We start from the raw sequence: 23,269 nt of genomic DNA on the forward strand, positions 1-23,269 counted from the left end.
CGCTTTGCACCATCTTCATGTGGGTAATATAGGAACTTCCTTATGTTTTGATCATGCATGTAGTGATAGAATTTGTTTCTTCTTATTGTAGATGTCAGAGCCTGGAAGTTCTAGTGATGAGGGCTCTTCTAGCTTTAGCTCTAAGTCTGAGTCTGCAATGTCGGAGTCTTCAGGGTCTTTGTTAGAGTCCGGTACTAGAGAAACATTGGATGATCTTCCCAACCGTCAAACTTTAGCTATTGCTAGTTCTTCCTCCATGGCGTTGGGTGAGGGGGTTGTTTTTGATGCCATACCCATAGTTCGCTCTGAGTTCACAGCAGACCATCTAAAGAATAACTTGTTAGATAATGAGAAGCAGGTTGAGGCGCTAAGGCAGTCATGTAATATCCCTCGTAGTGTAGGGATACGTTTGGTACATGATGAAGAATGGCCTTCTGAGCTTCCCCAGGGTCATGTTATGTTCTACACCCAGATATTACTGACTTTAGGGGTGAGACTACCTTTACATCCGTGGTTGCAAAAGATGTTATCTTTGATCGGATATGCACCTGGGCAACTCAATCCTGGTTTCTGGGATACTTTGATTGGATTTTATATCATTTGGATGGAGTGTGGGTTGTGTGAGCCTTCCTTCCATCAATGGCGTTACTGTTACAAGATGCGCCCAGCAAAATCATGCACTGGTTATGCCGAGTGTGCATGTCGGAGTGAGAGAGAGCGTATTGTGTATGGTAAGAAAAAGGCATACTACACATGGAAAAACCGTTGGTGCTTTCTGTATAATGATTGGGAGTATGATAAGGGTGTCACGCCTGAGCGACGTGTGCTTACTCACTTCCAGACTGTAGGTTGTAACGTATCAACCGTTCGTACTATTTGCTATTTGTTGTGGTCTTTTCTTGCTTCTAACACTTTGCTTCATGTAGTGACGCGGGGCACCATCCAACTGTTTGGGCAGGAGCTATCTGACATAGAGAAGGTGTTGAGGGTGCCCAAAGAGGATAGACACTTAAGCAAGCTACGACCCTTATTTCGTCGGTACGGTTTCCAACCCTTAGTTTCCGAGAGCCAGGGACGATCGAGTAAGTTGTATCCTTCATGTAAACTTAGCTCAATTCCTTACTTTATTTGGAAAGTTGTATTTCTTATTTTGATTTTCCTTATGCAGTGGAGAAGGTAAGCAAGAAAACAGGGACTAGCACCCATAAAAGGAAAGCACCAGTGTTAGTTCCTTCGGAAGACATCCTACCGCATAAGAAAATTCATAAGTTCCGAGGGGAACCATCCGTTAGACCTAAGTCCCAAGATGGGGTCCTTAAGGGGCCTGCCTTTAGGAAGACTGGAGTCGAGGCCGTTGATAATGCTGCTGCCGTAGTTGCAGGAGAAGGGAGCCGACTATTGCCTCATCCTCTTACTATGGAGCACACTGTCCAGGAAAGTGATCCTGGTTCCCGCCATGAGGGGAAAGGCAAGGAAAGAGCTGGCAGTGTCCCGTGGAAGGACTTGAGGGTTGCCACGCGGCCAAAGGATTTTGGGGATATCAACAATTGCTTGGCAGGGCGTCGATTCGCCTTCGATGAGCTCGGAGAGCCCTTAGCTAAGGATGAATCAGATTGCGACCGGATGTTGAAGCTGTCTTCATATGTGAGTGTTACTTTGTCATTTCCTTACTTTTTCCTCTTTATTATCATTATTTAGGTAGTGATGATCGTCTTGCCATGCAGGTCATGGCCGAGTATCACGACAGACTGCAAGAGGTTGAGCGGTACAAGGCAAAACTGAAGGAGAATAAGCAGCTTGTGGACGAGGCCCGAAGGAATAAGGGACTTTTGACTCAGGCTCTCCAACTGAAGGACGAAACCATGGAGAGCTTGAAAAGGCGAAATGGTGAGAACCTAAGGCTTAAGAAATTGTTTGAGGCAACTAAAAAACAGTTGGAGGTGGCTACCTTGGAAGTATCCAAGGTTAGGGGAGAATTGGATGGTGCCTTAGTTGAGATTTCTGAACTGGAGAAGAGCATTCCAACTGAAAGGGAGGCTGCTGTGCAAGAATACTTAAGTTCTTCGACCTTTCATCTTGCTATTAAACCCTACTGTGCTCAAGAAGCTCGCTTTGAAAAAAGGAAATGGATGGCCGTCCTTGATCGTTATGATGATGTGAGCATTCTTCGAAAATACCACGAAGATATAGATGAGCATCATCGAAAGGGCGAGACATTTGTCCTTGCTGTTGATCCTAGCAGCGAAGATGAGTCTGATAATGAAGGTAGTGCTGATGCACAGACTCAGCATGGTGAAGAGGATCCTGGGGATGCAGAGGATGATGGTAGGACGCGGAGTGATACTGCCAGGGGTTCGGCTTCAGATGAGAATGAATAGCAGTGTCTTTACTATCTGCATGTATTCTGGATGTAGTAGTCTGATGTGTGTATAACATGTGCCCATGTTATAAGCTTGAGAGTTTTGGATTTTAGGTGTTTATGAGTGTTTGCACTATTATTAATGCATGTTTGGCTATGTATGAATAGATCTATTGTTTGGATATAAGCCATTGTTTGGTTGTTCCTTTCTTTGTATAGTCTTGTCGACACATACTTAGATTTTGTTTCGTGTTGGATATATCTGCTTTGAGGTTTCAACACTTGAGTGTTCCCTTGCTAGGAATGTAAAAGAGTGAGGGCTGAGTTGGCTAAATTACCTCTTTATTGAATTCATTGCCAAATGGCCTTCATTACATAGGATGCCGAACGGCTATAGCTCAACACTTGTACATCGTGAGTCTATTTGTAGTAGTACTTCAAGTGATCAGCGTTCCATGGATGGCCAAGGGTCTTGCCATCGGAGCTTCTAAGTGTGTAAGAGCCAGGGCGACTGATGCCAATGACTTCATACGGTCCATCCCAGTTTGGACTAAGTGTGCCTTCACTCGGGACTCTGTCGCAGAGTAATCTTTTCTTTAAGACCCAGTCTCCTATTTTGAAAGAACGAAGCTTGACCCTAGAGTCATAATAGTTGGAGATGCGCTGCTTGTAGGCGACATTCCTCAAGTGAGCTTGGTTTCTATGTTCCTCGACTAAATCCAAGTTGAGGGTGAGTTGTTTGTCATTTTCACTTTGAATGTAGTTCTGGACTCGGAATGTTGCTTGCTCGAGCTCAACAGGGACAACCGCCTCTGTGCCAAAGGCAAGTGAGAATGGAGTTTCTCCTGTTGAAGTCCGATATGAAGTGCGATATGACCAAAGAACTTGGGGTACAAATTCTGGCCAACAGCCTTTAGCTTTGTCCAAGCTGGTTTTCAAAGTGCGCTTGATTATTTTGTTGATGGCCTCAACTTGTCCATTAGACTGGGGATGAGCTGGAGAGGCAAAGCATAAGTTGATGTTGAACTTAGAGCAGAACAACCTGAACTTCTTGTTGTCAAACTGTCGCCCATTGTCAGTGACTATCGCATTGGGAATGCCGAATCTACAAAGGATGTTATTCCACACGAAGTCTTCTATCTTTGCCTCAGTAATGGTTGCCAAGGGTTCTACTTCGGCCCACTTTGTGAAGTAGTCCACTGCAACGACTGCGTAACAGACTTTGCCCTTCCCTGCCGGCATTGGGCCGATCAAATCAAGTCCCCACTGGGCGAAGGGCCAAGGGCTGATCATAGGAGTAAGAGGCTCTAGAGGGGAATGAGGAATAGTTGCATATCGTTGACATTTGTCACATGAGCGGGATACTTTGATGGCATCCTGGTGGAGTGTTGGCCAGTAATATCCTTGGCGAAAAGTCTTGTGTGCTAGGGACCGAGATCCAGCATGATCTCCACAGACTCCCTCATGTATTTCCCGAAGGACGATTTCCGCCTCGGCAGGCGTAAGACACCTTAAGTATGGCAGGCTAAAACCTCGCTTATAGAGTTGATCATTGATGATCAGGTAGCGGGTAGACTTGTATCGAATTTGCTTAGCCTGGACTTTATCATTTGGGAGGGTGCCATGAGCAAGGAAATTATAGATCGGGGTGATCCAACTATCCCCCTGTTGTAAGTTGCATACTTCTGCGGCCATGGTGCTTGGTGTTGCCAACAATTCGACATGAATTTTTCTTCCAATCTTGTCTTCCACAGCTGAGGCGAGGCGAGCCAGGGCGTCTGCATGACTGTTTGCCGCTCGAGGAACTTGGGTGATCTGGTAGTGGAAGTGCTTGAGCAAAAGTTGTGTTTGCGCAAGATATGCTGCCATGGAGCTGTCCTTAGCATCAAAGTTGTTGGTAACCTGGTTGACCACTAATTGGGAGTCACTGAAAATATCAATTTGTTTAACCCCGAGGTGTTTGGCCAAACGTAATCCTGCTAGAAGGGCTTCATACTCGGCCTCATTGTTTGATGCCTTGAATTTGAAACGAAGAGCATACTCCATTGCTACTTTGTCGGGCGTAGTCAAGACTAGTCCCGCTCCACAGCCCTGTTGGTTGGATGAGCCATCAACATACAGACTCCATGCTGAGGTCGTTGATTCTACCTTCTGAGCTTCCGGGGGTAATGAAGCCACTGCTTCAGGTGTAGAAGCAATGTCAATCGGATATGTGAAGTCGGCAATGAAATCTGCTACTGCTTGACCTTTTTCGGCTGGTTTTGGTTGGTAGGAGATGTCAAACTCACCCAATGCTATCGCCCATTTGATCATTCGCCCAGACGTGTCAGGACTCTGGAGTATCTGTCGAAGAGGGTGATTGGTAAGCACGATGATGGCGTGTGCTTGGAAATAAGGGCGAAGTTTCCGAGCAGACATGACCAATGCTAGAGCTAATTTCTCAATGTTGGAGTATCGTGTCTCCGCATCTTGTAGGGCTTTGCTAGCGTAGTAGACAGGTCGCTCAATATTCCCATCCTTTCGAATGAGAACGGAACTTACGGCTGAAGCTGATACCGATAGGTAGATAATGAGAATGTCTCCTACCTAGGGCTTGGAGAGTAGAGGGGCTTTACTCATGTACTCCTTGAGGTTTTTGAATGCCTCGGCACATTCATCAGTCCATGTAATGTACTTCCTACTTCCCTTAAGTGCTTTAAAAAAGGGAGCACATTTGTCTGTGGCCTTAGAAATGAACCTGGTTAAGGCTGCCACCTTGCCAGTAAGGCTCTGGATGTCCTTTGAAGTTACCGGTTCCTTCATGTCGAGGATTGCTTTGATCTTCTCGGGATTAGCTTCAATGCCTCGTTGGCTAATCATGAAACCTAAGAATTTGCCAGAGCCTACGCCGAAGGCACATTTGTTGGGGTTTAACCTCATTCGATACCTCTTCAAAATAGTGAAAGTTTCAGATAGGTTGGTGATGTGTTGGTCAGCATGTTTGCTCTTGACTAACATATCATCAACGTAAACTTCCATGCTCTTCCCAATCTGCTCGGCGAACATTGAGTTGACTAGTCTCTGATAAGTCGCTCCTGCATTCTTTAGGCCGAAAGGCATGACTTTATAGCAGTATAGTCCTCTGTCGGTAGTGAAGGCTGTGTGTTCTTGATCCGAAGGGTTCATGAGGATTTGGTTGTATCCTGAGTAAGCATCCATGAAGCTCAAGAGTTCACACCCGGCCGTAGAGTCTATAAGTCTGTCAATAAGAGGAAGAGGGAAGCTATCTTTCGGACACCCTTTGTTTAGGTCGGTGTAGTCAACACACATTCTCCACAAGACCTTTTGAAGCAAAAGACTTTCTTTGGTCGGATTTTTCTTAACAAGGACCACATTTGCTACCCATGTCGGGTAATTGACTTCGCGGACAAAGCCTATGCCTTTGAGTTTTTCAACTTCTGCTTTCATTGCCTCGTATCGTTCAGCGTCATAAGATCTTCGCTTCTGTCTCACCGGCTTGATCTTGGGGTCAATACTCAAACGATGACAGATGACATCGGGAGAGATGCCTGGCATGTCCTCGTATGACCAGGCGAAGACTTCAGTGTTCTCTTTCAAAAAAGATATCAATGCTAACCGAAGGGGTGGTGACAATGTGGTGCCAATCTTTACCATGCGATCTGGATAATCTCTTGAGATAGGTACCTTCTCCAACTCTTCAGCAGGTTGGGCTTGCTGGGTGAAAGAGTCATCTCGAGGATCATCGGGTTGATTGTTGCTATCAGGAAGATCCAAGTTCGCTTCATCTAGGCTGGTCTTTGTGACTTGGTCATGTACAGACAGGGTTTCCTTGGGTCCGGGCAAGTGTTGTTGCTTAACTGAAGTGTTGTAACATGATCGTGCACTAAGCTGATCTCCTCTGATGTAGCCGTTGCCATGGGGGGTTGGAAATTTCATCAACAGCATATGCGTGGATACCATAGCCTTGAGATCATTGATGCCTGTGCGCCCAAAGATGACATTGTATGCCGTTGGGCAGTCAACCACTAGGAAGTTAGTGGTAATGGTAGCCGTGTAAGGGCCTGTACCAATAGTAAAGGGTAAATGTATGCTCCCTAAGGGTTGCACGATATCACCGGAGAAGCTTATCAGAGGAGAAATCGAGCGATCGAGCAAGTGTTCAGCTACACTGAGCGCCCTGAAAGCTTCGGCAAACATGATATTGACCGAAGCCCCTGTGTCTACGAGGATTCGTCGAACATCAAAGTTGGCTATGTGAGCCTCCACGATCAATGGGTCGTTATGAGGGTAGATGATGCCTCTTTCTTCCTCAGGGTAGAAACATATCGGATCCCAGTTAGGTTTTTGATACTTCCCTCCCCTGATGTCTTCCACGTGAAACACTTGGTGACCAGGCCTCAGACTTCGTTCACTGTTTTTCATGGCCCTATTGGAAGATTCAGATATGGGTGTGCCGCCGCTTATGGAATATATGACATTCACCTGGCGTTGGTTACGGTTATCCCTTTGAGGGTGAAGAAGGAATTGATCAATTTTTCCTTCTCGTGCCAAAGCTTCAATACGATCACGGAGGATGATACATTTCTCGCTATCATGGCCGTTATGCTCATGGTAGCAACAAAACGTGCCCGCGTTATTCGGGGGCGTGTAATCTGGGTGCCTCGGCTTTGGTTTTGGTATCAGGTGAGCTATGCTGGGGTAAATGGCCGCGCATGTGGCATTCAAGGGCGTGTATGTCTCATACCTTGGGGTAGGGGGTATCTTGACGCGGGTTTGACCCACTGCATTGACTGCCTGGGGGCGAGCGTTATTGTGGCGATACCCTTGGTTATCGGGATAGTGTCCCTTACTCTTTTTACTGAAAGGAGAGTGGTGAGGATGGAAATCCTTCCTCTTGCCTTGAAATTGATATGTCTGTTGATTCGGTGAAGCATTATGCAAGGCATGGGGAGGTGCCACTGCTGTTTGGGAAGTCGAGGTATTCTCATTTAGGTGAGTCTGGCTTCCACCTCCCACTTGTTGATAAAGGATGGTTGTAGGGGGTTTCTCCTGATATGTCTTTGCCTCGGCGGAGGCATGGTTATAAGCCTGCGCCATCACCTCAGAGTAAGTCTTCCAAGTATTGGCATTGATCATGTATTTAAAGAAACAATCACGTAGGCCTGCCGTGAAGGCTTTGAGGGCAGTCTTGTCATCTGCCTCGGCACACCGAGAGTATTCATGGCTGAAGCGGCCAGCATACATACGTAATGACTCGTCTGGCTTCTGGCGGATAGTGTACAAGTCATCTGCAGAGTGCAAGCGATCGGTTTGGAAAATGTGTTGGGAAACAAATAGTTTCCTCAATTCCTCAAATGAGTCTACCGTCTCAGGTGTAAGACGACAATACCAATTTAGAGCTCCACCAGAGAGGGTGGAGGGGAAGAGAAGACATCGCTCTTCGTCGGTGTGCATCCGGTATGCCATGGTGGACTCAAAGAGGTTAAGGTGCTCAATCGGGTCCTCTTTTCCAGTATAAAGTTGCAAGCCAAGCTTTTGCTTTGTCTTTGCTTGAAGGGGGGTGTTGAGGATCCTCCTTGTAAGAGGGCCAGGCCTGGGTTGGTTCCAGTCAGGTATTTCAGCCTGACGTTCAGCCTTCAACTTGTTTACTTCCTCAAGAAGTTGTAGGACAAGGGGGTCCTGAGCGGAGTTATGTGTCACTGGAGCTTTCTTTCGTAAATCTCCATCTCCTCTTGGAATTAGGAAGGTTTGATCAAGGGCATGTGATTTTTCCCTGGACTCGCTGTACTGGCTTCCAGGGTATGTCTGTCGGAACACCTCTGAGTCCCCTGTACCCTCATGTCTCTCTGGGACTTGTTGCCCCTTCCCCAAATTGGTGGCCGGCTTGGGCCGTGGCAGGGGACCGAGTCTCTCAGAAATCCTTGGGTCATTAATCTTTGAGCTTATATGGATGGAATTCTCTCGACGTTGCTTCAGGAAATCCCGACAATCGCGAAAGACGGCTTTCGATCCTTCTGCCTCTTCAGTAAAGAGGTGTCTCCCTCCACTTCTCATGGTTCGGGTCGAAGCAACTGGGTTAAGAGAAGCCTCATGTTGATTATCAAGTCGAGGGGTAATCTGTTCCCTATCAGGGATATCTATGTCGAATGCATGTGACCCTCCATGTTGGAGGGCACCCAGTTGATGGTTGACTTCCACGGGGGCAACAAGCTCGCGTGTCTGAGCTTGCCTAGCTTCGTGGAGTGTCTCGAAGAGCTTCTCATATTGCTCCTGGAGGACCTCATTCCTCATTGCTATCTTGTTGTTCTGAGCTTCCAACTCATCGACTTTAGCTTGAAGAAGAACTCGTTTTCCTTCCTTCTTTCGTTGTTTCGCACTATGTGCAAGGGGGGTGTCATTCTGTGTGCTGTGGCTTCCTTCGCTTCCCATGCTGGAGAGGGATGCCTGATCAAAAGAAAGTGTACGAATGATAGAAACCAGCTTGACACAGCTGAAGAGAGTAGGAATAAGTGTCGTTTCCCACAGACGGCGCCAAATGTTGATGCACAAAATCAGCGAAGACTTTGGTACAACAGAAAGTGTCAGGTTTTGTGACCTTCGCTTGGTTGCTTGGTTGCTTCAGTCACTAGTGAGGATAAGTACGTAAATGAATAGAGACAGAGAAGCAAACACAGGATGTACGTGGTTCACCCAGATTGGCTACGTCCACGGAGTAGAGGAGTTCTTATTAGTAGTGAAGGGCTTACACAAGTACAAAGGATCAAGCTCTCAATTTAGTGAGTTCTTGTGAATGATTTAACACAAAATGGCATTAGGCAATATTGTGGGGGAATGACCCCTATTTATAGAAAAACTTGTAGCTTTGTCACATTGACATGTGTCATGTTATGATTGGTTCTTGATGTTGACACGTGCTGCGCTCTGATTGGCTTCTAATCTTGACACGTGTCGAGTAGTGATTGGCCTCCTGGTCGGAGGGGAACTCTTCTGGGTCCTTGACAGTATAGCGTTGGCCGGTGCTCGGTAGTTTCGGGATTGGTCAAGTATGGTACAAACAGTACCCTTAGGCGCTTCTTGGATTAGCTTCTTCGTAACTTCATCCTTTTTTTTCTTCATGTTATCCTTTCATATTAAAATACAAACAAATAAGTTTCTTTTGTTTCAAACAAATCAGCCATAATATGCTTAAGAAAACACCACTTAAATACTTGGATGTGATCCTGAACTAATGTAGAAGCAAACAATTGGGTATAAATTGTCTTTACATATGATTTTGTAGTTTATGCTTCAATGTGTTTTACATAGGATTAGGCAACATACAACGTATAACCTTTAAAGTAGTTTTTGTTTCAGCTTCTAGCTAGTTATATTAAGTTTTTTTTTTCAATTCAATCTTGCATGTTCACTTTATTTGTGTTTCCTAAGTTGTATCATGTCAAATTTGATTTTTTTTAATCTCCATCTCCCTTAAAATGACACAAATGATAAGTTCATGAATGACTTACATATTTATCCCGGGCAACATCGTTTATCCACTAGCCGTTCTTGTCTTTATGGAGAGCCCCCCAATTGTCAATCACAGATAATGGATTTCATTTCTGCTCAATAATGCAGAAACATACATTAGAATATGTACATTCCATAATGAGTATAGTAAGTAATTTAATTTCATTACCATCAGGGCCTTCCTAGCAAGTTGGATAAATGGCCTTGCCCCTCCTTTGTGGTGATACTTCTGTTTCTTCCTATTATCAGCATTTTGCTTTGAAAGCTCCTACATTACACATTTGGTACATGACATACAAAAGAAGATTTAGTTAGCTATACATGTGTACAATTTGGAAAGTTCTAAGCTCTCAAACTTGTCATATATAACGTCATGTATTTCAGTTGTACATATTCATTCACCTTAGAGGGCTATCTCACCTCACCTTCTATATTCTCTCGGTCAACAATGTTAGAAACATCACAAGCTAAGGAGAGAGAAACATATAAACACCAAGCTTAAGGAAATTGAATGGAAGATACTAGGGGTGGGTTCGGTTTAATTCGGTTCGGTTTTTTGCCAAAACCGAAACCAAACCGAAATTTCGGTTCGGTTCGGTTCGGTTCATTTTTTTTTCGGTTTTTTTCGGTTCGGTTTTTTTCGGTTCGGTTTCGGTTCGGTTTCGGTTTTTTGTTTTTTTTTTCTTTCAAAAAATGAAAAACATTGAAATTTTAAATTTTAACGTATCCAACACAATCATAACACAAGCATTCTAACTATAATCAAAGACAATGAAAATAAACATTTAAAGTTGAACTAAAATCATCAATCAAGTCTTCCAAAGTCCAAACTAACAACATCACAACACAAAAATCGTACAAATGACTTAGAAAAGTTAAATTGTATGATGTTGTTCAAAGATCAGGGTTGTTTGCTTGTAACTGCATGTTGACAACTTGATTAGTAAAAGAAATGCGTGGGTGGATTTATTTAGTGTGTGTTGGATTCTTTTCCATCACAAATTCCCTAAGTAATCTACCCGAAATAAATGTTTATAGATTCTGTTACATGTTATATGAGAGTAGATTTGGAAAAGAAAGCTGAGACAAAAGTAGACAGTGCTATGGAGATGGATGTAGGTACTTCAGGATGAGGTTTGGCTCCGGAACCTTATATGGGGGATAAATAATAGGTTAGGGTTTAAAGTTTTTATAGGACTTTTTTTTAATATTTTGAGCTTAAAGTTTGGCAACACATTGGGTTTAGCATATTTTAACTTACAAATTGGGTTTAGAAAATAATATCCAAAACAAATAATTAAATAAAAAAATTAATTTAATTAATTCGGTTCGGTTCGGTTTGGTTCGGTTTCTAGATCACTAAAACCGAACCGAACCAAAAGAATTCGGTTCAGTTCGGTTTTTTCAATTCGGTTCGGTTTTTTTGTTCGGTTCGGTTTTTTCGGTTTCGGTTCGGTTTGGTTTTCGGTGTTTTTCGGTTTTCGGTTTTTTGAACCCACCCCTAGAAGATACTCTTTCTTCTACCAAGGGCATTAGGCTAACGCAGTTAGTCAGATGAGTATATGATAACCATTTTCAAACATTAAATTTTAACTCCAAATTACCTAAGTGTCAAGAAGTAACAATCAATTTAACCACAAGGTGAAATTCATTAATGCATGTTAGGATATTTTTATTTCAAATATGGCTATCGAAACAATTAGACGATATAGGGTGACTGATGCTGGATACATATGGGGTGATTGATTATTAGACGAAATAGGATGACTGATGCTGCATATGACTGATGTTGCATAACTAATGTTGCAAATGACTGATGCTACATGCTGACTGATTATTAAACGATATGGGGTGACTGATACTGCATATGACTGATGCTGCATACTGACTGATTATTAGACGATATGGGGTGACTACTGCTGCATACATATGGGATGACTGATGCTGCATATGGCTGATGTTGCATACTGACTGATTATTAGATGATATGAGGTGACTGATGCTGCATATTGATTGATTATTAGACGATATGAGGTGATTGATGCTGCATATGATTGATGATGCATACTGACTGATTATTAGACGATATGGGATGACTGATGCTGCATATGATTGATGATGCGTACTGACTGATTATTAGATGATATGGGGTGACTGATGCTGCCAGATTTTATGTTTTCTCTTTCCATGGGATTCTTTATTAATTCTAATCCCTTAATTTGAGGAAGATTGACATCTAGATGACTTGTTGATAGTTGTGTGCTAGTTACTTGATGCATTCCCTTAATTTAAGGAGTGACAGCTTTAGGGTTTACTCGGTTAGTAAGATTTGCCAAGGTAGGGTTGATTGTAACATTCTACCTCATTATATATCCCCCATTGTACATTCTATCCATCTATGAAAAATAAATTCAAACAAACTTAAAATTTCTATAGAAACAGAGGTTATATTACCTTTGCCATATTCCTAATTCTAACCTAATAAAATAGGTGTTTGAGCGGATTTGAAAATTACAAGTAAAAAAGTGTGTGGTTGTATAGCCAAGTAAGCTAAGATACATAAATCCTATCCTAACAAAATATAAATGTTATAGACAAACAACATGAGATCTTAATCACACTCAAAGAAACAAGATTCATTTAAAACAAATAGTTGAAATGTTAATCGGTGACCTGCAAAATGACACTAAGCAGATGAGTTCCATAAGAACAAATTAGATGAATAAAGCCACCAACTACAAGACAGGGAAAATCTCAATAAATAAAGGGAAAATACGAAACAAAAAGTAACAAAACCAAGATGCATAAATTTTAGCCATAAATACTGAATTTAAAGAACGAACACGAAAAATGGCTATGCATTTCACTTTGTAAGGATTAACCAGCCTACAACTAAAATGAAAATGAAGAAGCATATAAGGTAAGAGCTAGAATGCAAGAGTTATAACTAGAAACAATGTGTTCGAAGAACACGACAAGTCACAATTTCACATTGAAAAATTAAGCAGATGACAACCAAAATGAAAATGAAGCATAAAAGGTTAGAGGTTCTTACTATAAAAATTGAATTTGTAGAACACGACAAGAAGTCTTCATGTTGAAAGAATTGGTTTCTAACTTGGACTTATACTAGAAAAGATTGTATAGAATACATACCAAAAAGAGTGTAGTATTGTAAACATTATCACATAACCAATCCCAATGGCTCTTTGGTCTCCTATTCCATATGATATCATTTGGAAGCTTAGCTCGTCCTTTCGCATGTGTTCCACATGACAAGTAGTGTAGATGCAACCGGTGCCTAAACTGAGAGTACAACTTTGCCATATTCTTGTCAACATATTCAATAATCTTTGGATGGGATAAGTCCACAACAAATAATACCTGTTGTTAAACATAAATATATGCAAGTGAGTGCTTGAAATTACAATTAATAAATTGAATTAAATTCAAAACTCACAAGCAACTTCTCTTGCAGTTTCTTCTTTTTGAAGCTGGGACCTTAAACCATCTCTCATAGAAACTTCTCTTGTAGTTTCTTCTTTTTCAAGGTGAACCTAGTCTTGACTCTTGACAACACCTCTCTCAAGAAAGACAACATGCAACTTAATGGTTACAGACTTTTAACATTTGAACAAAAACAAAAAACAAAAAGATAAGACTTAGTTAGGGGACTAAGAAAAAAATATAAAAACATATATCAACCACCAAGATCAAAATTTTGACTCCAAAGAGTAAAGAAGAATAAGGACTGGAACAGAAAACTCACTGCTAGTATAACTCTCCCTGAAGCAGAGAACAATTCACCAGCAATAAGATCTTTAGCAAAAGAAATTCAAAATCTGGGGAACAATTAAAGAAAAAAAAATCCAAAAACAATTAAAGAAATATAAAGAAACAAAGTACCTTGTTGTCAACTGAAAGAACTTGAGAAAAATCAAACTTCTCTTTCCCCAATTTGATCTTGTTATGTCAGAGAGATAAGAGAGTTAGTGAACGAGAATCAAAGGGTGGGAGGCTGAGGGAAGGAGACGAAGGAGAGGTGGTAGTCACCGTCGCTAGCAACCACCAAGTAGCTGGTCGTCGAAGTTAGGGTGAAGGAGTAGACGAAATGGTGCTGAAGATTGGGAAGAAATGAGAATAAATGGATAGGTTTTGTTATTTGGGGGTTTTGATAATTGCATCTATATTTTTTATTTTTAATTCAATATTATATGTGAGGAATGGCCAGGTGGCCCTCTCTCTTCTTATGTGATGAATTTAACATTGTGTCACTTATTAAAATTTCGTTTGGCGGTAAATGTTCCCGCACACTCTTTTGTAGCGAATCCAAAAGTATAAGTGACGCAAAATATTTTGGTGTCCTGCAAAAATCTTAAAGTGACGATTTTTAAAAAAGTGTCACTTTTTTAATCTATATGTGATGAATTTTCACATGCCACAACAAACTCGGTCACTTAATCCATGTTTTCTTGTAGTGAATGTTATGATCAGTTTACAAATAACATTAATTAAACAAGAAGGTAATTGAACAAGATGATCACGTTTGCACAGAAAGATAAGTTTTTAGGCTTATTTTTAGATACACTTTTTGGAGCTCGATTTCAATCTCACTTTATTCTCTAAAATTCGGAAGTCTCTATTTTACTCCTGAAACTTAATATTCACTCCACTTTGGCTTGATTCTATGTATTATGTTGAATTACCATTTAAGTTCAGGTTTATTTTTAGCTACACGCCTTGAAACTCAAAAGTCGTCCCTTTACCATTTGAAACTCAAAATGAAAAATTTATTTGAACTCATTTAACCTCTCTACACCCAACTTAAATTTTCAATGTGAAAATGTTATTATTACCCTATTGCATCAACTACAAGATGAAATTAATAGTAAAATAAGATTTATTTATAAACTCACACCCAATAATCAAACTTTAACTATCACGTAATCCTTCTCATACGTTCTATTCTAGAAAATACAGTCGATGTCTAAGAAGCTCTCTTGCACTTCAGTCAATGTCCCACTGTTGAGTGTTTTTCCACTTTAGGAATTTGACTTCTTTCTTTTTGAATTTGTGGTAAGTTAATTAGTAGTATGAGTACAAATTAATCATGTTATTAAAAAATTGATCAGGAATACAGTTTTTATGTTTATGATCATGCTTCTATCTCTTACACCAAAAATGACAACATCCAATACAAATGAACAAGTTTTCTCACCAAATGGGAGTTGCTGTCAACTAGATTTTTTTTCTTCCTTCAAACTGCTTCTAGGTGCAAATATATGCACACACCAAAGAGCTGAAGCCAAAATAAATGCAAGACGGTAGTCTAAAGGGGACAACTTGTTTGACATGGTCACGCAAAAGAACCAGAGATTTATCGAGAGCAATGTTGTAGGCAGAGACTCCATCAAAAGCAATTGTTTGAAGGAAAGAACGCCATAGGAGAGAATACTTTGATTTTGGTTTTTTATTTTTCAAATGGGTGCAATGATAAATTTACATATTGCATTAGTTTTGCGAGGGTAGTGTAGGTAGTAGATTTGGGTTCAAAGAGATATTGACAATTTAATTAAAAATAATATGGATGTAAAAGTTAAGCTGTGTATAGAAAGAGGTAATATGAGCCTAAGTAAAATTTGTTGGAATTTATTAGGTTTATTTAGGAAATTAATTAGAGATTTGATTTGATTTTGTAGTAGGGTATTTTTGGCATATACGCATTAGGGTTTCTTTGGTTTATTGCTCTATAAATAGAGCTTGTAATTTAGTTAGAGAATAATTCATTCACAATGTAGTCTCTAGGGTTTTTGTAGCCGTCTCGGCATTCTCAATTTGTTCAATAAAATTCCTATTATTTTGTAGTCTTGTTTGTTCCGCACTCTGATGTTCAACTTGGTATCAGAGCGGGTTCGATCCTTATGGTTCAATCCGTTCTTGTTGGTATCAATTTGTTTTGTCGCTTTTTGTTTTTTGGTTTAGTTTGGGTCTCGTTTAGGCTTTCGCTTCCACTTTGGTCTGTGTCCTTTGTTCTTGGTCACTCTGTTTTTGTTCGTTTTGTCTTTGGATTTCTGTTTATGTTCTTTGTCTTTGGATTTCGGTATTGACCGTCAAATTGTGTTAGTCTTGTCCGTAGATTTTTTACGTTTTCTGGTTTGGTTTTCAGTTTGTCCTTGGTAGTCTTCAAGAAAGGGAAAAAAAATTCTGTTTTTTGAAAAAAGGAATTTGGTGAATCCATCGCCCTAGGATTTCTGTATTCCCCAGCCCCACCCTGCATCTGGATCCGTCCACAACCGTACCCTCGCGGAAAAAAAAAAAAAAAAAAGGAGGCTGGTGATGTTGGTTCGCACAGAAGAAAAAAAGGAAGGAGGTTGGTGATGTTGGGTCGCACGTTGGTTCGCACAGAAGGTAAAAAAAAAAAAAGGAAGGAATCGCACAGAAGGAAAAAAAGGAAGAAAGAAGGAAGAAAAAAAATATTTGGTTGGATTTTTTGTTTGTTTGTTAGGCATCTGCATCGACATTTGCACTGGTACTGGCATTGGAATCTTGCACTGGCATGGAAATCTTGCACTGGCATTGGAATCTTGCACTTGTACCGATGGAATTTCGTATTGAAATTGGCATCGGAAATCGGCATCGGCATCGGCATCGGAATTTGGAGGCTTGCATCCACATCTTCTTGTTGGCAAACTCATGTCGTGTACCACCATGAGTTTGACGGGGGGTGTTGGAATTTATTAGGTTTATTTAGGAAATTAATTAGAGATTTGATTTGATTTTGTAGTAGGGTATTTTTGGCATATACGCATTAGGGTTTCTTTGGTTTATTGCTCTATAAATAGAGCTTGTAATTTAGTTAGAGAATAATTCATTCACAATGTAGTCTCTAGGGTTTTTGTAGCCGTCTCGGCATTCTCAATTTGTTCAATAAAATTCCTATTATTTTGTAGTCTTGTTTGTTCCGCACTCTGATGTTCAACTTAATTAAAAATCAAGTTAATTAAAAATAATATGGATGTAAAAGTTAAGCTGTGTATAGAAAGAGGTAATATGAGCCTAAGTAAAATTTTCCAACCCAAAATTTATTCCACGTTGCCTTGTTTATGTTATTGCCGACTCCCTCATCTCTTCCTGATCTTCCGTCTCTCCTCATCTCCCTCTTCCCATAAACGAAATTCAAATTCTTCATCTACATGGCTTGTTTGACACCTCTGCTCTATGTCCAGGAACTGTGAAAAAAACAAAAAACAAAAAACCTAGGGATTGTTTATGGCATTTTTCCAATTAAGAGAATAAGAAATAATGAAGTCAATGGAACTAATGATAAGGTGGCTAGAGATGGAGGGGGAATGGATAAATGTATGTAACATGATTAGAGAGAGGGGTCGAAGAGTCATTTAATGGAATACACATAAACAAGTCAAGGTGGAGCAAATATTGAGTTTCAAGGAGTAAACTGGCGACTTTTGAGTCTCAAGGGCCAAAGTGGAATCGAAATCGAGTTCCAAAGAACGTAGCTAAAAAAAACTTATTCTAAAAATATTTTTAGAATCCACATCAACATATTTGACAGTTTTTGTACGGAAATAACAGAAACAAGGCAATGTAGATGAAATTTTGAGTTAAGGAGTAAAGTGATGATTTTTGAGTTCTGGGGAGTAAAGTGTGATCAAAATCGAGTTCTAATGAGTATAGCTAAAAATAAACGTTTACTATTCCTACATCATAATCGGAATCGCTCGTTCTCTTTATCATTTCTGTTCAGCTCGAGGGTGAGCAAATTTTCATGGGCATCAATGCCTCCTCCCTCACTGGTTATGGTACTCTCGTGACGAGTTGCCATGCCCACCCGCAGTTCTCTAATTGAGGTCTAATAGGATTTTTGTTCTATGACCCTCGTCATCTTTTGATCACCGTTAGGGTGCTAGTAGTGGTTTGTTCGATTTTTAGAATGACTTTTCAGTTGCTAGAGTTTATCGCATCCCTCTATCTTTTTTCCTTTTTTGGGTATGATCTGCCCTTGCACTTGCTAGCCTAGTTGGGCTATTTCAAGACATTGACTTTGGGATAAACATAAAAAATAAAAAATAAATAAATAATAATAATAAAAAAAAACTCTTTATCATCTAAAGATCAAATCATTCAATTTAAATATCATTTAGTCATCCACATGTGTTAAACCAATCAACAGTTTTGATAACATGTAGTATCATCATGATGAATCGTTCATTTGTTTTATGCATATGAATGACTAAATGATCTCCAAATTGAATATTTTTTTTCATATATGATTTTTAGATGATGGTAAAGAGAATAAACGATTCTGATTATGATGTTCGAACGGTAAAAGTTTGTTAATCATAAATGGAGACATAACTAAGTCCCCCGGGGAGGGGGACACAAGCATCATCCCAGTTTTAATTGGGGTCATGTGCTCTTGCACCTATTGCACTATCTCAACCACAACTTTGAGTCCGAGGAGCCTCATCTTAAGGACATATTTTTCAATGTGCTAGGAACATGATTTGGTACACCAAGTGTCATAATATAAGTAGAAAGAAATTTCGTTTTCAAGTGTCCATCCACTTATATTATGATATTTGGTGTTCCAGGCTATGTTCAAAGCACAGAGAAAAATCTCTCCATCTTAAGGAAACCTCGCTCTAATATTTAGCAGGTGGGATACTATATTATTTATCAATATATAGTCATATCGACATCATATCAAAAACCTTTCGCCAAAATGTTTCGACATTGCATCAACAAAACATTAATTTGATGATGTGAATAATGGAGCGAAATCTCCCTATTTATGAAATTTCTCATGTACATATGTATAATCAGCATATTTGTATAAGAGAAAAAGTCTATCATACGAATATTGTCTGAATCAAATATCAACAAAATTACGTTCATCTAACAGTTTTACAAAGTGTTCATACAAAAAAATGGTAATATCAAAGCCTGAATGTTATTGTTAATGTAAAGTTCTTTTTTTACCCATAGAATGGTGCAAGTCAAGAAAGAGACCACAATAATCCCAGTTGAAGTTAAAGATCAGGAGAATAAGAAACCCAAGGTCCAAGAAAGTAAAAAGAAGATGCTTCGAGCTCTAAAGTCTACTGCCTACCAGCTCAGTTCGCATGATTCATAAAGTACTTTCCGATCGAGAGATGCACGTGTGTAGGCTAACAACTTTATGGCACAAGGTTTCAAGAGCAAAAATAGACGATGTGAATGCAAATTTCTGCCTTCTTCTCCTTTGACGAAAATGCACCTGCAAAATAATAACACCTAAGAACAAGGCCAAGAGCCTCACACGCTCACGATGAATAGGGGGCTTTGGCCAAAGAATCTCCGATGTCAAAGTTAGAATTAGAGAGAGAAACTATTTAGAGACTTTTTGAGAGAGAATGGACTTAGCTTTTTGGAGAATCTAAGGCTATATATAGGGGTGTGGCCGGCCCTATTTGGAGAAATAGGGACCGGCCACTTATGGTGGTATTTTGAATATAATTGCAAGATATTATGTCAAATAATATCTTGCAATTAATTTGGTAATTAATCCAATTTGAAAAGAATAATTGAGAGTTATCTTGTGGGTGAATATTTGATGAGGAGTGATGAGAGAGTTTTGAATAAATACTATTTTGATCACATTTGATCTCGATTGAGCCATTATTGTTCGTTGCATGCGCGTGGGAATCCTGTGTGCCTCAAGGGTAATTTTGTCTTTTCACCCAAAAGTCCACGTGTCGCCTTAATTTTCTTGATTATTTTTTGCTCCACGAATGCCCCCACACCTGTTGGGCTGCTCACAGGAAATGGCAGCATGTGTAGAGATCTTCTCTTGTTTTAGGAAACATATGATTGTTTCTTATTTTGATGTAGATTCCCTATTTAATTGGAAATTAGATCATTCTAGGAAAGGGAAATAAATTACTTCTAAAGTCTATTTAAGTCTACCTTAAGTAGATGATTAAATCAACTTCAGAGAGCAATTCATTTTACCCTACAAGAGAGAGAAAGCTAGATCATATTTGTTCCCCCTCCCCTAGCAATCTTTTACACTTGCCCGTGCAAAGGACCGTATTTCGTTGCTTTCTTCGTCTTCACACTACACCAAGGTAAGAAAAAAAATTAATTTTTCCTTGTCTTTGTAATTTTTTGGGAGCTTCGGGGCTTGAAATTTAGCTCAACGGGGGTCGAGAATGTGTGAAAATGGCTTGGAGAGGCCACGACACTGTTGTCATGGGTAACATGGTATGGCGGTGGCTCGACTTGGGTCGAGGGCTGGTGGTGCGTGGTTGGCTTGGGCCAGGATGTTGGGTGTTAGAGGCCAGGTTGGTGATAAGCTGAGGAGGCGCGAGCCCTCTTTCCTCTTTTTATTTTTATTTTTTATTTTTGTTTGCTGGGCTCTGGCCCTGCATGAAAGAAGAAAGAGAGGCGTGACGGCATTAGCCCCTCCGTTTAGATTAGGCTGCGAGGTCGAGGGTGGGAAGGTCTAGGCCGTGGGGCCTGGTATGACTTGCTGGGCTCATACGGTCTTGGGTCGTGGGGCTTGCCCCGTCATTTTTTTTTCCGCAGCCATTTAACAAATTTTCCTCGCATCTTTGTAGAATTTCTTCGGGCATGTCTTCTTCAAGCCACAAGGGTAATGATGGTGTATCGCCGTTGTATCGTTAATGTAGGTTCTTGAGTAAGGTGGGCTACTTCAAGGTGGGTCCTTGAGTAAGGTGGGCTACTTCAAGGATGCTCAATTCAAATTTAGCTCCGATGACTCATTTAGAGACTTTCTTAAGGCATATAGGCATGCCATTCAGTCGGGGGTACGTGTGAAGCGTGTCAAGGAAGGTAGCAGCCGTGAGCCATGTAATGGGGCTCGGAAAGCCATCAAGTTTCACCCCTACTACTTTGTGTTGGGATTTTCTTTCCCCATGTAGCGTTTCTTCCAAGAGGTGTTCTGCTTCATGAAGTGTCCCCTGCTCAATGTTCTCATAATATGGTCCGTGTGATGGTGGGATTCCTCAATCTAAGCCAATTATTTGACTTGGATTTGACCGTCAACAAATTTTGGCACTTCTTTGACATAGGCTACATTGAAGGAGTCAGGCAACTGCGATCTCGTCATAGGCTCTTTGATCATTCAAGCAAGAGAGATCATCTCCGGTAAGTAAACCGCTTAGTTTCTAGGTTGCTTTGTACCTTTGATGAGCTGCTTTCTGATTTACTAATTGTCCTTCTTTGCTTTTGTAGATTCGAAATTCAGCTCTACTCCTAAGGCTTCTCAAGATATGAAGAAGGTGCATGTTGCACTAGGTATCCCTTCTGAGTACTGTGAGTAGCGTTGGCTGCTCAGTCATCTTCACCGGGAAAAATGTGGGCTGCCCTCGAAAGATGAGATAAAGTGAATCAAGGCGGACGCGTTAGCTTGCCCGATCACCGTCGTGGAGCCTACTACGAATAAAGGTGGAAAAAAGAGATATTCCCTACCTGTTCAAGAGATGTCGGCTGAGAAGAAGCCAAAGACTTCCTTCGCTATTCGTGAAGGTCCGCCTGTTGTTGATAAGCTTATGATTGACTTGATTTCTTCCCAGAAGAGGAAAAATGATGTTACTAGATCTAAGCCGGTTACACCTGTCGTGCCAAATGTGTCTAGTATGATTGTTAATAAGATTGCTTAGCGTAGAGGTTCCGTTATGCCCCTAATGTCGAAATTTATGCCAAAACGTCTGTCGAGGGCAAAGTCTGGTTTACCTTTAGAAATGCTTGCTACTATGAAAAACGATAAGGTGGACTCTGCTACTAAAGTGGCGCTAAAAACCATTCCCTTCGCTGCTGAGACTGATTCGCCTACTGAGAAATCCACCAAGCCCACTTCTATGGAGGCTGCTGAGATTTATATGCTCTTAAAACCGAATCTGCTTGAAGATATGGACACGTGTGCCAAGCTTGTTGATGGCGTTAAAAGGGTTATCTGCCTAAGTTCATTTGTAAAGCATTCAATTGAGTATATGAGGGCTGCTCTGCTTGCTATGATGCAGAAAATGGTAATTCTAGTAGCCAAGTCTATGCTCCTTAACCAAAAGGATACCAAGGCTGCCAATGAGGTGGAAAAGATTGTGGCAACGGAAGCTTATTCTTCAGCCGAAAAGATCAAGAGGTTAGAGTCTAAGCTCATCGCTTTGAAACGGTCTACTATCACTGCCCCCACTTCTCTGCAGCTTGATACCGCTCGCCAAGAGATCGTTGATTTGAAGACTAGGCTTGACGCGATCCAAGTTAAGTATGAAAGTGCAGAGAAAGAGATTGGATGTTACATACCTCAAATTCAAGATCTTGAGCGTGCTGTCTCTGAGCTTTGTTCCGCTGCTTATGCAAAGGATGAGGAGTTGATTGCTGCTTATAATCAAGTGATCCACTTTAAGAAGGTCGTTGATAAGTTTGAACCCCAAGTGCTGGAACTCCAAGGTGCACTAAAGATCAACGAAAGTTTGAAAAATGAAGTGGATAAGTTGCAGCACGTCCGTGTTAGTATGCTCAAAGAGAACGAGCAGTTGAATGGTAAGAAGGCTAGGCTCGAGACTTCGCTTGTTCAGAGTCAGGCTGATTTCTACAAGCTGGGGCATATAGAAAATTTCTTTGGGAAGTCGTCTAACTTTGAGTTTGCTGGGAAAGACTTCGAGACCTTCTCTATTTCTCCAAAAGACTTGTTCACCTTTACTTTTGAGGCTTCCATTGGTGAAGTAGTCAGAGAAGTTGGTACTCAAGCTGAAGTAGCCGGGGGTGAAGCACCGGATGATGCCGTTGCTGAAAGCGTCGTGGCTGCTGAAGGTGTGGCGACTAAGTAGTCGTGGGATGTCCAAGCTGCCGAAGAGTAGTCTTATAGGTAGCCTTTAAGGTTTTCTTTGTTTTACTTGTTGCTTTTTGCTTTGCTTGAACTTATTCGGCCTTTGCTAGTTGTATATCAATTTTGCTAGAAAAATTAATAAAGTTGCTTCCTTTGTTTTCCTTTATCTTCGCTTCTTTTGTTCATGCCCAACCTTTGACTTTTGGACCAGCGGCAGACATGCTACTTTTTTTTATAAGCAAACAGGCCCACGTAGCCTATGCAGTCGTGGGTGTTGGTGTAGAACTTTTCAAAGGTGTTAGCCATAGGGTCGGCAGCCGGACGTCTTACTTACAAAAGCAAACAAGTCCGCGTGACCACATAGCTGGTAGCCTTGGCTTTCTTCAATCCTTTGAGTTGTGTGGTTTGCATTACAACATACTAAAGATTTTTGGGTTATGAAATTTGCTAACTTTTCGTATCAAAAGTACACGGTTGTATGGAATTTCGTAAACAAAGGTTCGATAGAACTCCTTGCTTTTATGTAACCAATTTTGTGGGGTGTGTTGATGCAC

The 23,269-nt window shown here is 40.8% G+C and overlaps 1 protein-coding gene across 1 annotated transcript; it reads left to right on the top strand.

The window, feature by feature from the left end:
* Window positions 1-27: 27 nt before the first annotated feature.
* On the top strand, window positions 28-21,549 carry LOC126600980 (uncharacterized). The gene is made up of 8 exons (XM_050267676.1): window positions 28-848; window positions 927-1,082; window positions 1,169-1,468; window positions 20,585-20,719; window positions 20,809-20,870; window positions 20,959-21,034; window positions 21,122-21,202; window positions 21,296-21,549. Exons 1-8 carry the CDS (start codon window positions 92-94, stop codon window positions 21,547-21,549), a joined length of 1,821 nt encoding a protein of 606 aa, XP_050123633.1. The 5' UTR covers window positions 28-91.
* The last annotated feature ends 1,720 nt before the right edge of the window (window positions 21,550-23,269 follow it).

This window comes from Malus sylvestris, chromosome 2 (genome assembly GCF_916048215.2).
Source record: "Malus sylvestris chromosome 2, drMalSylv7.2, whole genome shotgun sequence".
In the NCBI taxonomy this organism is placed as follows: domain Eukaryota; kingdom Viridiplantae; phylum Streptophyta; class Magnoliopsida; order Rosales; family Rosaceae; genus Malus; species Malus sylvestris.

Excerpts from the sequence above, each read along its gene's own strand:
- LOC126600980 (XM_050267676.1), top strand. The coding sequence starts at position 92 with ATGTCAGAGCCTGGAAGTTCTAGTGATGAGGGCTCTTCTAGCTTTAGC. Across the intron at positions 1,469-20,584 it reads TTCCCGCCATGAGGGGAAAG|GTGGGTCCTTGAGTAAGGTG; the intron begins GCAAGGAAAGAG and ends GGCTACTTCAAG. Across the intron at positions 20,871-20,958 it reads CTCAATGTTCTCATAATATG|GCTACATTGAAGGAGTCAGG; the intron begins GTCCGTGTGATG and ends TCTTTGACATAG.